General features: G+C 41.1%; 1 protein-coding gene across 10 annotated transcripts in view; it reads left to right on the top strand.

The window, feature by feature from the left end:
* The first annotated feature begins 283 nt into the window (after positions 1-283).
* The window catches only part of Kon (chondroitin sulfate proteoglycan 4-like protein), a 53,998-nt gene continuing 38,959 nt past the window's right edge, over positions 284-15,322 (top strand). The window contains exons 1-2 of one of the 10 annotated variants that reach the window (XM_083050012.1): positions 284-417; positions 14,599-15,300. In XM_083050012.1, coding sequence (XP_082906138.1) covers positions 15,201-15,300 — 100 coding nt within the window. In that variant the 5' untranslated portion in view covers positions 284-417; positions 14,599-15,200. The other 9 variants (XM_083050017.1, XM_083050016.1, XM_083050015.1 and 6 more) reach the window with 9 other exon arrangements.

Raw genomic sequence — 15,322 nt, 5'->3', positions numbered from 1 at the left:
CGCTGTAAGTGAACCGCATGCGCGCACACGCGTTGCGGTCGTTTAAAGAGAAAGAGAGAGTTGGGCGGACAGGAGCGGGGAGGAGTTTTATGCGTGTATTCTCAGAATGATTCATAAATAGTTTATTTTCGTACCGGCTGCAGGAGAATCGTTAGTTGCGGCCAAAGCTGCCGACTTCGGGACGCGCCGCGTATTTCCTCGTCAGCTTCTTCGTCTATCTACCCTGCTACTCGCGGGTAGGTGCGCGTAACAGCATATAGGGCAAAGGGGGGGACAGGGGGTGGGAAGTTTGAACAAGGCCCCGAAGTCTGTATAAATATTTCAAAGGGCGCATGAGTAATAAATCTGGCTTGCCACTAGTGCGCGAAGCTACAGTATTCCACGGTGCTCTATAATAGATGTACATTGAGGTAAAAGGTGCGACCATAATTGCACCATCGCTCGTTGCTGCGCACAGTGACTGCGTGATAGCCGGTTTACGCTAATTGAAATCACATCCAATACTGGTGCGATTAATATTGATAGCCGTTTGTTTAATCATTGCATGGTGAATATTTAGAATAATGTACATACATGCGCATAGCGAACCAACGTTAACGAGTGCTTGTGCTTTCGCTCGAAAAAAATGGCATTTTATTACAGCGAGACTAGAAAAAAATGGCATTGTATGCTATGGAGTTTTATTAAACCAAGTGTCGTGTCACTTCAAACGGAAGCGGAAGAAATTGAGAAATTATGAGCATCTCTCTTTCATGAAAATTATACATTAACAATTACAATGATACACCCGTTATTTGTAAATGTCTCTATTTGCAATTGCATTGTTTCGAAAAATTATGATGCATTATAATTACAAAACATGCTGTTGCTTTTCATATAAAATATCTTGCATTTATTCTTCTTTTTTCTATATTCAGATTCCTTATATTTTTCTTTTTCTTTTTTTAATAAAAATAATTAACATCTAAATAAATTAACCTTTGACTCAAAATATTGCACAACTCTTGAAATATAACGTTTTTATTTGTTATATTTTAATTCAATGTTTCTGGAATATAGTAAATGTCCGATGTACTACGGTTCGTTATCTAACAGGTTTCGACCAATAAAAAAAGATCGTTATGACATGACCTATCAGAAAGGTTGCGTTTGTGATGCTGGATTAATGTCTTTGATGTTACCATTCAATCAGCACGCACAGTTAAAAAACGGTATTGCAAAAGAAAATTTGATTATCTTTCCGAAGTCGATTCCCTTTTGAATGGCATACTATTCATCGAGTATTCTGTTACATTACACTTTTGACAGGTATTCATAAAAGTATTCTAGTATCATAGAATAATCATTGTAGATAAAAGAAGATATTTGAGATAAAGATATTTTCAACAGAGAGAGAGAGAGAGAGAGAGAGAGAGAGAGAGAGAGAGAGAGAGAGAGAGAGAGAGAGAGAGAGATGTTCGTATAATAAACTATTTCGAAAAATCAATCGTAATTCAAAGCCAAAGAAAGAGTTAACATTGCTTGTTACGTTGCACATATGCATAGTCTACTATATTTGTGTGATTGTGTGGAGAGAAAAAAAGAGATTAAAATTTATATCAGACTTTTTGCCGCTTGAAAAATACTTTTAATACATATATCTCCAAGAGTTTTACGTAATAAATAATATTAATAAAGCAATGATAATTCCTATGACAAAAATGTTTGAACCGATGGGAAAATTATTCCAGATATATTTAAGTCACGGAAAAAATGACAACTAGCAACATCGTGCGTATGCGGGATCAAAAAATATCGCTTCAGTGATTTACACCCGTGTCATAGTTTACGGACCAGTGGATGGAACGAACCAGAGCAATTTTAATTTGCATATTTTGCAAATGCAGAAACAAGTCAGTCGGGCTGCACGCAACGGAATTTTTTTTCTAGCGTGAGATAGGGATAGAGAGAAAGAGAGGGAGAGAGAGACAAAAAGAGAAAAGAAAACGATAAAATTTTCCTGAAACGTCCCGACATTTTCAACTTTGTTCAGATCTCGCGGGGCCGAAATATTAAAAGTAACCTAATAAGTAAGTTTTCTAATTATGTTCAAAAAAGACTTGTCTCTTTACTTTAAGTTCATTGTGGTCCAGTTCTCGCGAAGAAAATTCTTGCCTCTTTCAACACTTTAAAATTTGCCCCCCGGGATTAGAATATTATATCATTTTTCGCATCGAAAGTACGCGCGCATATTAATGTGCAAAATAGTGTCCGTAAATTCATTGCGCAGTTTTGATAGTCGTGCTATATTTACGTGATTTTACCAGACCGCCATCGTCCTAAGGGAAACAATTATGCCCGCGCGAGGGTATATACCCTTGAGCCTGTTTAAGCGAAGTTATACGTTTTCACCCCCGTTTCTTGGCTTGTACGCGGAATGCATATGAAGTGCGTCTTAAATCGTCGGCGCACAAGATGCAACAGCTGTTCCCACTATTGCGTACATAAGCTTAGCTCATATCGCTCGGTCGAATATCGAGAAAGTAGACTTCCATTACGTGCCAGACTGCCATATAAAGACGCTATTTATATTTCGCACGATTACATCTTTTTTTGTCATATATTATAATTTAGAGTTTGACAGCTTTGATGATAAAAAAAGCGACAAATATTTGATGTTAAAAATTCTGATATATTATTATAGATATTGTATAATGTACATATAAAGTATATTATTTCTATTGTACTTTTAATAAATGACGTTATCAAACTTTAAAAATTCTTAAGGATATCGGTTTTAGTAATTTTAAACATTTCAGAGATATTTCTCAGAAATTATTGAAGGAACTTTGCATTAAAGAATCTAGAAGCAGGAACCCAATAATTAATAAATATTAGTAGAATAATAATAATAATCATATATATATGATTAATCTTTATATATATTCAAATAAAAAATTATACACAATAAAAGCTCGTATTACATCATTATTGTATCATGATTTTTGACATATTTTTTTATGAAGCGCGCAATCCGTCTTCTTCAATAACGTCGAAAATAATCTTTGAGAATTACGCAGCATCTCGAACTCGACAAAAATGTTCTCAAGAAGATATTACATTTTGCGCGCGTATCTTCTGTCGCTAAGGCCACCGTAAGCAAAAACACGGCGACGACCCTCGCTCGTATATGCGTATAAAATCGATAGACCTTCTTAAACGCGGGCGTTCTTAGCCCGAGCTAAGCCCTGCTGTCGATTTTATATAGTTGCATTCCGAAAGTGCTCCGGGAACGGTATAAGAAACGACCTTCCCAGGCGAAAAGGAAACGCTCTGTCTACGAACGCGGCACATTATACCAAGAAGAGAAAAGCAATGTTAACGGTTAAAAAAACGAGTCTTGAAAAATAATAATAAAAAAACAAGAATTGGATTCGGACGAGAAAGCAATTACGGCGTCCTCCGGATTTTAAAACCGCTCGCGGATCGAGTCGCGCCACCCCGGCTTTTTTCCCATTAATCCGTCCAATATCGCACGTCAAGCCGTTCTTCTATGAAAACATCATTTAATTTCGAGCAAACAAACAGATCCCAGTTCCGTCTCAATATCATTCCTCCTACCCATCAGGCTTTTGTGCGTCGCTATTACGCGTCCGCGCGCGGATGTATCCGCACGTTTGCCGGTGGTGCCTTTTCCGTTCTCTCTCGTGCAGAATCGAGACCGATTCCACCCTATCCACCGCTGCTGCTGCTGCCCGTTCTGCCCCCCTCGATTGTATCGATCATCGATGGAGAGGTTGCACACGTCGAAAACGGCTGGTTACTCGAACACATCCTTTCGTTACGTCAATGTCGGAGTCACGTTCACGTTGAGATCACACCTGCCTATATATCCACGTATATTTTCGCGTGCACTTCTGCATACGCGGTTATGGTTGTTCGAAACTAACTTGCCCCCTTTCCCGAGTTCGCGAAACAGTCTCCGTTGCTATACCGAGTTGGAGCTTCGGCTTTCGACAATTTTCCGACGTGCATTAAGCGTTAATAAGTAGCGCTTAATAAGTCGCTCGAGTGAAACGATAATGGAGTGTGCATACGATTGTGTTAATCTTTATCCGGATAATTGGGCTCGGAATGTTTTTGTTTGCTATATTCGTTTCGCTAATCCTCCTGAAATCTCTTTTTCTCATTAGAGAAAACAGCTTCTCTCTTCGGGATAAGAGTTAATATTTTTGATGCGCAGAGAGAGATTATAAAAGAATTATTAACCTTTTCATACACACGATCAAGAGAATATATAACTGTATATATCGGAGCATCCTTCCGCTAATTGCCCGAAATACTGAAATATAATATTATTAATATTGAATTAAATCAGTTATATATGTATAGATCCGCATATTCGAATTTTTGAACGCAAACACGCTTGCTTGCAAGCATTTTAGGCAAACTGTGAGTTATATTATTAAAACGGCATATTAACGGCAGAAATTATACAGCCCTGATTTATATTCGGAGATAAAGAGCGTGCTTAAATTTTACGCGCTGCCACGGTAATATTCTTAAGAATATTAGGCGCTATTAAGAGCACCGCGCCATGAATCACCGACATGGCATGTTAACGATGAGAATTATGTGATGTTGACTTATCCGATAGCAAGAGAATATTTTTAATATTTAGTTACGACAAACAGTTTTCTCAAGAGCATACGAAATGCGCAAACATAAGTTTTTTTTTGTATAAGGTAAATTGAATAATCGTTATTCTTCTTTTACATTTTTATGTAAATGTATCGAGCGAATAGAAAGTGTATAAGCTCACTACGATATCTTAATCGTGCGAATCAAACTGAATAATAATAGAACTACGGATTTGTTTGGCATAAATTACCAGTCGTATAATGCAGCTGCATTTTTTACCTGCAGAAGAGAGAGAGATAGGGAGAGATAGGGAGAGACAGAGAGAGAAAGAGCGAAAGAGCAAACTGTGTCGCTGCTCCTAGAAAAATACGTCGCTCTCCCAGTTGCTTTCATTGAAAAGAGCACGGCAATGCCGTTCTTGTGCCGATCCGATCAGATGCGTTCGAATGGATGCGCGTGCATTCATAAAAGGTAATTATGCGTCGCGCTCGCACGCGTATGAAACGGATAGACTAGCTGGATCGAGGAATTCCGAATCGTGACAGAGGATCCACCACATGCGGCTCCCAAAGGGCCGCGTGTATTTACACACGACGGCACAAAGGGAGCTTTTCAGCAGCGCGAAACACTTGCGCGACACAAAGGCGTGCAATATCGCGTAATTAAAGGAGCGGCTGCCGCGAAAATTTTTCAGGCAGATTTCACGCAACGTGAAAACTTCGCAATTCTCTAGTTCCATTATGTATGCATATATGTATGTATGTACATATCGTGAGAGGGTGTGCGTCTCTGCCGGCGGCGTGCCTTGCAAAAACCACCGTCGATTCTTGTCTACGTGAACGTTTGCGCGTGTTACCCTTCCTCCGGTCGAAATTCTCTATCGACCCTTCGTACAGACAGAGAGAGAGAGAGAGAGAAAAGTCTTTTAACGTATTCCCGGACCGCCCGGGCGGAGCCCTTCAAACATCGCTTCCTAGCCAGAAAGGCAGCGAGGGGGTGAATGCCGCGGCGAAACCGCGGCGAAATATTTATAAACTTCTTCTTTCTTCCGTTGAGAGGTCAATGTACACGGTTGAGGGTGTCGGTGGGTGAAAGTATAGCCGAAAACGTATACACGACGATGGGGGGATGAGATTGGAGAAGGGATATGATGGGAGAGACCCTCCTCCGTATTTACGTTTAAATCTCTTCCTTCTTAATGCAACTTAATGATGTATATTGTATTTGGGGGAAAAAAAAGAAGTGCGCTTGCACGCGTGGAAATTTTTATAGGGGAATCTTTTTTTAAAATATCCCTTTTAAAGTATTTCTTTTTTTAAAATTTGGAAAAAAACTGGCTAATGGAATAAAATGGAAGTTTGCAGAATTGTATAGAGATTATTATGAATATTCAAAATATATCCTTCTCATCTTTTTTTTTCATGACACAAATATATATATATATACTACATACTACACACAATATACAATATACAAATCGATGAGACATAGGTACAATAAATTCCAGTTTAACTTCACGTATTTCTATTTTTTAAAACAAATTTCAAATAACAAAAAGGAATAGAAAAAAAGAGAGAAGTATACTTTAAGTATCGATATTACGTGTTGTCGGGAAGGACAAAGGACACTACGTTTGCACTCGCTGGCGCATCAATTCGCGGTCCAACTTTATTGCGCGCACATATCCTCCGTGTCGTTACGCTCCGATTTACAGCCCCGACGTATCCCCGGGGCGAAGTAAATATTCGCTCGAGGAAGGAAATATTGTCCGCGGAATCGATAGATTTAAACCGGCGAAGGTTTTAAAAGTACTTCGGGGCGCGAGATCCGAGAGTTAAGGACCGGTCAGGGGTGAGTTGCTCGGTAATTTCTCAACGAACGTATATAACCCCCTTAGCATAATGTTTTATATCGCCTTGCTCATATCGCGCCAACGTTTCCCTGAGGTGAAGTAAATTTTGGAAGATTTCAGAATTCGGGAAGATGTGGAAAAAGTGGTTCGTACGCGTTCTTTCAGGAGCGGAAAATCGTATAAAGAATTCCCGTCGAAATCGCGGCACGATTCGAGAGAAACACCGTCTGACCTTATTAATTCTTGCATGGAATGGTCGGCTAATCGATCGCAACTCTTCGGCTACTCGCTGGAAATTGTACGCTGAAAAATTGAGTCGTGCGAGAATCCTTTCGTATGTGTGAGAATCGTATAAATAATTTTTATGCGACTTCGACTTCGCGCGCAGTTCGGCTCCTGCTGGTGTACCGTTTTATCTCTCGCCGTGCTCCTTCGACATTTCCCCGAGGACATGTAAATTTGTACGGGAAAGAGAGAGAGAAGGGTCGCGCCAATAAAGCCATACCGGTCGAATAATTGGCGCGTTCTTAGGATGAAATCGGAAACTTTGACGGCGGAAAACGCGAAGGAGAGAAGAAGAGAAAGTTTCTCATCGTATGTTCTCTGAATCGCGAGCGAAGAACAGTCGCTAAAAGCCCTTTCGTTGTAATTTCATTGTATATTCTTTCTGTAGATATATATCGGCGACGTGTTCTTTCTTTGTTCTAGTTATGTTTCTGCAACATTTCCCCGGGGCGGAGTAAATTTGAGAGAGACGGAGAGAAAGAAAATATTGTCCGCACCGTCGACCAGACGCTTCCAAGCAAAGAAGCAGTTTTCGGGCGCACAAAGATCTCGCAAAATAGATCACCCCTATGTCTGTATCTCCAATGGGATATCACAAGCGTTCCACTTTAAAGTCCGCGCGATTGTGCTACCCCCCGTTGCCAATTTTGATCAAAACGTGCGAATTATTATTATTGGTCTATTATTATCGGCGTGTGACTTTATCTCTGTCTATAGAATAACGCCGAAACGCATAATTGATTTCACGTTTCATGAATTTAACGAAATGCAGGATGAATCCGAAACTAGTAAATATTTACGGATAATTTTATCCTATAACGAGATGTTAATTATGCAGACCGACACGTTTTACCGCCAACGCGTTTAATAGATCTCACTAATATGTTGAAAACCATATCAATTAATGCATAAATACGTGCACGCTACTCATCCGCGGCTTAAATCGTAAAGAAGAACGCGAATAACAGAACAAATAATTTTAATACTATTTTGTAAGAAACTTCAAAGGGGAAGATTAATATTTAATTGATTGCGAGAATTCGCAGCATTTCAGTGCGTGTCATCTACCGATGGCAAATGTAAATCATCTAAAGCTTTGATGTCCGCGGATCCGCGAACCAAAGTAGATAGACTCCCTCCGTGTGCTAATATACGCTCGCTTTTCAGTTTTCGCGAAAGCTTTGCTACAAACAATTTGCTTGAAATTGCCGCACGTGCGCGTTAAACGCCCGGGGAAAACGGAAATGGCCCTCTCGAGGATGCGGGTATAAGCGTCATCTTCCTCGCGGCTCACGTCTTACAAAAATTCCGCCATACTCCGAAAAAACTATGCAGGTAAACCATATCATCCGCCGGTTCACTCTCGAGATGCTTAAATTGCCATTACGCTGGCAAAACGCTCGAGGGACCATAACGTGCTTGAATTTGGCGAATTTCGCTGTTAAACTTTATTGAAGGTAAAAACACGGAGGGGCAAAACGCAAGAACAGCGTGCCCCGTTAAACTGCAAATGCATTCGACTTCATTAAACTTATCGCGATCATAATTAAAGATTGCGACTGAAATATTGCAGCGCCATTATGAGTGAACAGTTAATAACAGTTGCGAATAGACACATTGTGTTTAACTAATAATTTGCAAAATCGGTTTTACCAAAACATACTGAATGTTTAAACGGAAAGTTTCATACGCGTAATATACAAGAGTTTAAGCTCACTAAAACGGGCAAAATGCATATAGTTTAAACGCATTTCAGTTATTCTCTCCACACAATTGTGCTCTCGACGGACAATAGAAAGTTATGTCAACGTAATATTGTATCTTTAAATCGCCGTTACTTGAGTCGTACATACTGATATTCTTTGCTTCTTATTTCTGATATTTGGAACCATTTTTCAAACGAAAGAGCAGATCGTCGAATAACTTTTAACAAGTGCGTCCCCATTTCGGTTGTTCAGTAATCTGGAAACTGATTCGCATTTATCGACGTTGTTTCAATGTAACGTTCTTGAAAGTTCATTTCTTGAAAGTTCATAGAAGAGAAATTATAATTGTATTACGTCACTTGAGTAAATTATAAATCGCTAAAATAGAAAATAATATTCGAGTAAATTATTAACGTGGTGATCCAATATTAGACGAATGATTAAAAATAGAGATTTTAAAAAATTATCTTCGCTAAATATAATCAGTAAGCCTGCTTTTATCACGTATAGCAAACTTTTAAATTTCTGCTCCCTTCGACTCGTGTATGTAATTGTTTAATAATGGCAGAAGTTATATCGTTCAACGATAGTATATATATTGTCGTTTATTAATATTATCTTGTCTTTATCAAAGCATAATTGTGGTTAATAAGCAGGGCCAAAAGGTAACAGTATCTGTATGCATTATATGGACTCGGTCAACGCAGTTATTATTACTCCTGGAATAAACAAGCTGGCTGCCTACGCCAAATGCAGAAGATCTAATTATATCCAGGGTAATATTATATCTGAATATATAAGCTATACTCGATGATATTTACGATACTAATATTTTACCGTCGGACATGTCGATAAAATTTTATTAATGTGAAATTTATAAATGCATTATATATATTATTATAATTTATTATAAATATTACGCCCACCTGTTATATTATATATAATGTAATCAAGATAAAAAAATGTTGTCTATTTAAATATAATTTTGATACGGAACGCGCGATCTATTGTTAGTTGTTTACGGAACAAAGGCACATACGTATCATAAAAATCATCATAAAAAATATGAGAAAATTACTTTGTCTGAATAAAAAATAATTAACGCGATAAAATGTACACATTTACATTTTAGCCACTCTATAACTTCTTATTTTGACTGATTTAATTGGCTTAGCTGACAGAACTCGATGTTTTTGATCAAAAAGTACTCTGAATAGTCAACAGCAGTTCTCCCCGGTCTTGATTTCACGATTTTTGTTTGATGAAGAAGAACATAGATCAAAAAGATTCAACTATGTAAATAAAAGTATTCCCGTCTCGAAACGTTAATATCGCGATTGCTGCTTAAACATAAGTTCATCCATCATCGATATATGTACACATAGCACGTATAGCAAAAATAGTTATGATTAAAAATCAGAATGATCAACTTATTAAATTCAATTAGCTTGTTAGCGTCGAGAAAACGCCGCAAAATATAAGCTCGATTATTTGATAATCAAAGAACATAATTATTCGCGACAAAGTGCCTAATTAATTACGACGAACAGTAACGGGACAAGCGCTTAAGCTATCCCCCGTATATCCCGCATAATTAATATTTATAACAGCGTTATCAAACATTATCGTTTGCCCATTGGAAGTCTAAATGCGTTGTCGTCGGTGCAAAGAGAAATCCTAAAACAGCATCCCTGTCCGCCCCGTAGTTCGCGTCGCCGCCACCACTGGCCGATAGGCAAGCAAAGTACAGACAGGCCAGGGGTGCAGGAACGAGCGGGGTCGACCCTGCGCGCAGCCTCCCCAGTCCACCCCGAAGATTCAGTCGTCGTGTGGCAGAGGAGGGCCGAGGAGCGCCCGGTCGAAGCCTCGATGAGGTCCTCTCTTCACTCTCTTCGTCTCCTGCCTCCGCGCGCGTATCTCTTTTTATCCGTCTTGCCTGCTCTCTGTCTGGACCAAAAGCTGAAAGCGACCGACTCCCTCTCACTGTCTCTTTCTCTTTTTTTCTCTCTCCTTTTTCTATCTCCTTCATCTCCCTCCGCGAGCCGCGAGTGAAAACGAGCCGGGCAGCGCCGCGCCGACCTTCACCATTTTGGTACACGCAACACGCGCGACGCACGTAAAGCTGTGTGAGTCCTCGTCGATCCTCGTCCGGCGAAGGGAAGCCGCGAGAGGAACTCGCCGAATTTTGTCGGAATGCGCGCGGGACGGCCGATCCGCTGCGTGGATTCCGTGACGAAACGACGGCGATGCCGGTCTGGGGGTTGCTAGCCTCCCTCACAACTCCGCCTCTCGTTCCTGTCACTCTATTCGTCTCGCTCGTTCTCTCTTTCTCTCTATCACGCAGCAAAGGGTGGGTGGTGGTGATACGCCGGTGGCAGTGGCGGCAGTAGTGTGTGGATGCTTGCACTGGTGGGTGCTCTTTAGTGTGTATAGTAGAGTAAGTAGTGGTTGCTGGTGTTGGTGCTGGCAGTGGTGGTGGTGGTGGTGGTTTAAATTTCAGCCGCGTGCACGGGTTCACCTACGTGAGCCATTATACGGGTCCTCGGCTTTCTCGCCGACTGGGAAGCTATACGAGCGGTCACGGTCCACGAACGCGAATTCTAGCCACCTTCGCTTACGTTACCCTTTCTCTCTTCCTCATCGTCCTCGTCGTGTCTACCCGATGTGCTGACACTCGACGTGCTTGCTCGATGTGCTTGCTCGATGCCGCTTGCTCGCTCATCTTGACCGAAACTCGCGTGCGTTCGATCTATAGGTGTTGCTTGCTGGCGATACATCGGTCAATCCCTTATGTATGTATGTATTTGTATGTACGTGTGCGCGTGCTTCGTTGAAAGGATGCATCATATTATGCAGAGAGAGACTGCTACGCTACTCTCGACGTTTCGTACTGATTACTGAGGTAACGTAGCTGTCAGAGAGATGAGATAAAAAGATTATCCGCCTCGCGGCTACGAAACGCAGCGATGAAATGTCAAAACGTATTGCACCGTTCGTCTTACGGATACGAGAATTATGCCGTTCTCGGAGATCAAAGTGGGATAACTTGGTAGAATAAGCTGGTCGAGAGATAAAATATTATTCTTCAGGATTATATTGAAATCGGTAAAAAAAATCCATACCACGGTACGAATCTTGATGATAATTGAATAATTAATTTTAGCCAAACGTAAATCATTTTTTAAAATGTCATTCTTTTACCCGGGTATTTTCGATGTATCGATTGTGGATGATCATTGATTACGTGCGATCGATCAAAAGTATGCGAGGCACGCTGAATCTTTTCTAGCAATCATAAAATAAGAAAGGCGCGGTGTATCTGTATCTTTAATATATACGGCATTATTGGCTTTAATATAATCTCATGCCAAAGAACCCCTCTCCTTCTTCTCTATTATATGTATTTCCCTGTACATACGTATCTAAAGAAGAGGAACAGCTCGATTTTCTTTCACGAAACTTCGCGTGTGCAAATATTGCCATGTGCATGCGGAACGACCTCATATATACTCCGAAAACGTTAAGTATGTACATATTCTCATATGCGTGTATGTGTGTTTCTATTGGACGGAAATATTGTATCACTGTGATGAGTCTCTCTCACCGTAACTCTCTTTAACGTCGCGTAAAAACAGGAAGCATAGTAAAAACATCATCCGTTCTGCCATGATAATCTAAAGCCCATTTAATCGGCCGCCGACGCAGAGTAGAGAAGTACTGGAAATTACTGACATGTATCTTCCTCTCCCGATTATTTCACGCGAATCCGTCATGAGATTAAATGGCTTTCTACGAATCCTATATGTCCGTGTGTATTCATATATGTATTCTTGATACAGGTATGTATATATATGTTCACATCTGTAGAGACGAAGGTTTCCGTAAATTTCATCTGGACGCGCGACACTTCTTCTCGGCGACAATTAGACTCGGTAAAACCATTACCATCACACACCGATTCTATGCGCGGCCAACCGTGAGAACGAACGGCGAGAAAAAGAAAAAAACAATGTCGCGCAGATATATAGAGAGGAAGCTGCATGCAGGATAAAACGACATGGGTTCGGAGCGTGTATCTTTCGAATAAAACGTACAGCTTGCTATTTGGATGCGTTTCGCAAGAGCGAATTTCAGTGGGTTACCTTATATTATGAACGAGCGTTCGTAGTCTCGTTCGGTGTGGTGGCTGGAAATAGGGGTTGCAATCGGTGAGGGTGGTTTGTTTCGCGCTCGATTCGATGCCCGCCGAATAGAAACGACCGGCGTGTGTTCTATTTTTTTTTACGCGTTGCAGTGTTGCGCCGAGACGATCGACGATGTAAAGGGCGAAAAGTTAGTGGGAAGAGAGGAGATGTGGAGGCAGCGCGCGAGAGAGCGAAAAATATGGCCCGTGTGCATGTCGAGCGTGTCGGCTGCCTTTTTGCTCTCGTCTTGTACTCTTCTGGCTCTTTTTTCTTTTTTTCTTTTCTGTCTCTCTATTTCATCGTCGTCCGTTACTCGAGGATCGTTGACCGTGTCGAATGTCGGTCACTGCAAATGAGATTCGCAGATGCCGAGACGCAGAGTTCTCTCGAAACAGAGTCTCTCTCTCTCTCTAACTCTTCTCTCGTCTCTCCTTTTCTCCCTCTATTTCTCGCGAGAAATTCTCGAAGTAAACCAACCGCCTGGACGAAAAGGGGGGAAAATGCCAAGTTGCGGGTTGTGGCAGGGTCGTTTAAATGTTTAGATTCGTGGTGTGAAAGTCCCTCTTTTACCTCACGCGAAAAACTTCTTATCGTGCGGAAGCTAAGGGCATTTGGAAATGCGAGGGAACTTTCGCGCCGCAGGAAAAATACTGTCTCTCTCCCATGAGGAGACGCGCGCAAGCGGGAATTCAAGTGGTTTTAATTTCGACCACGGTAATTTTCGTGGTCGCAGGGAACGAGAGTGTGGCGATGCCTCTCTCGCCTCCGACGAGAAATAATTATTTTAGACGGCGACCACGCGCGACTGACTGGACGTACACGAGATTCGTTTTCGCGTATAACATTCGCGCGCACACGTTTGTCAGTTGAAATTGAGCTTCTCTTTCGTTATCGACTGGATTATCAAGAATATGCTGCATTCGGTTCTCTCTCTCTCTTTCTCTCTCTGCAAACTGAATTATGAATATTCCCAAAACAGCTACCTCAAATGCAATGGCAATGAGATTTACTTGTCACATATATTTGCTATAGAAATGATTTATTAATTTTATATATATATTTGTGTGTGTGTTTTGTGTCTGTGTGTAACGATTGTATATTTGTTTCCGCAGATGTTTTTAAAGTTACCCGCAAGTGTATTAATTCCGGTGTTACAACAAACTCATAAATATTTTGGCAAAGAAATATTAGCTTTACGTTTATTGCTTTTTATGTACCAGCCTCGCTGAGATTATAATATTATCGAACAATAGTGTCACGCAGCACGGTGCTGCTTTTTCATCCTGAAAATAATTCTTCGCAAAAACTTCGGCTCTCATAACCGTCCACGTATTTATATTACTAAAACAAATATAAAACGGCAAAATAATTACTCGCTACCTGCGTTACGTGAAAATTCCACAAGGAAAGCTTCTCGCGTGCAATTTTTATCTTACTGATATACTAAGAAATTCAAGACTTTGCAGACAAAATTTTGAAGAACGATACACACACATGGAAATTTTCATAGATTTCTCAAATTCGTTCATATATTAATTATATTAAATTTTTAAATAGATGTGTCAATCAATAGGTTTTAAAGACTTATTAAAGCTTAATGTTTTATGCAGTATTTCAGTCATATTCATAATGTGAAAAATAAATAAATTACCAATATCAATTTGAGGAAATTCCTATTTTTTTTTTATCAAAATAATATTTTTCAATTAAACATCTTTCTCTCGCTACGCGCGAGTGAAGAGCTTTGAGGCTGCATTGCACCTGCCTCACGGTGTTCAACACTTTGACCCGAGCTTTTTCGCGAGGGGCGAGCTTTCTGCAGCGAGCGTGGTACGTGCCCGAAAGCTCGAAGCGTAGCATCAGCGAATACGAGAATAATAGTATAGAGTTTTCGCGAGAGAAATCTGCACGTTGCACGTCGTTTTGCAGCTGTGCGCCGCTGTTCTTTCAGATTCGACCGAATCGGTGTGGTGGTGGTACAACGTGACGCTAGAGCGACCGAAGGGAATACGTGCGAAACGAGATACCAGCTTCCGTAACGTTCGCGCCGCATCTTGGGAGATACATCACTACGCGAGGACTACGACGACGACTGCTAGATTCGCGGGCGGTTTCGTCGGTTTTACACTTTTCTATTAAATCAACCCTTAATGTCCCCATGGACGCCCGCGATCTATGATCGATAAGCATCTGCGGAGAAGTGTCTCAATTCGAACGTCGCCATCGTGATTCGTTTGTCTCGGATATCGAGCGTATCCCGGGGAGCGAGGGAGAAAAATTTCGCGATGTGCGCGACAGGGAAGACATACGAGCAAGAAATGGATGGGAAAAGTACGTTCGAATCTTAGCCCGCTCTTGCTCCGTAAATAGCGTTTTGTAACCCCCGTCACGTGAAATCGATATCCCTTAAGAGCCGGTCCGTGAGGTCGTTCGTCAGACCGGTGCTGCCTGTTTCGCCTCGCGGAAGTGGAAGAGTGGAGAGTGCGCGCCGAGTCTGCGGGGAGTCTGCGGGAGGAAGAGGCGAACAGGGGTTTGGGCTGAATAAAAGAAGAGATGCACAGGAAAAGGCCAGCGTTCCTCAACGACATGGGACTGCTAATGTTCTTAGCAGTAACAGCCTCTCTGTTGGGTTACTGCCAAACAGACGAAAAAGGTAAGTCCCTCTCTCGGCTTTA

This window comes from Prenolepis imparis, unplaced genomic scaffold, assembly GCF_030444845.1.
Source record: "Prenolepis imparis isolate NDT839.2.m4 unplaced genomic scaffold, iyPreImpa1.0 SCAF_11, whole genome shotgun sequence".
NCBI classification, from domain to species: Eukaryota; Metazoa; Arthropoda; class Insecta; order Hymenoptera; family Formicidae; genus Prenolepis; species Prenolepis imparis.
This window is presented reverse-complemented; position numbering and strand designations above follow the sequence as displayed.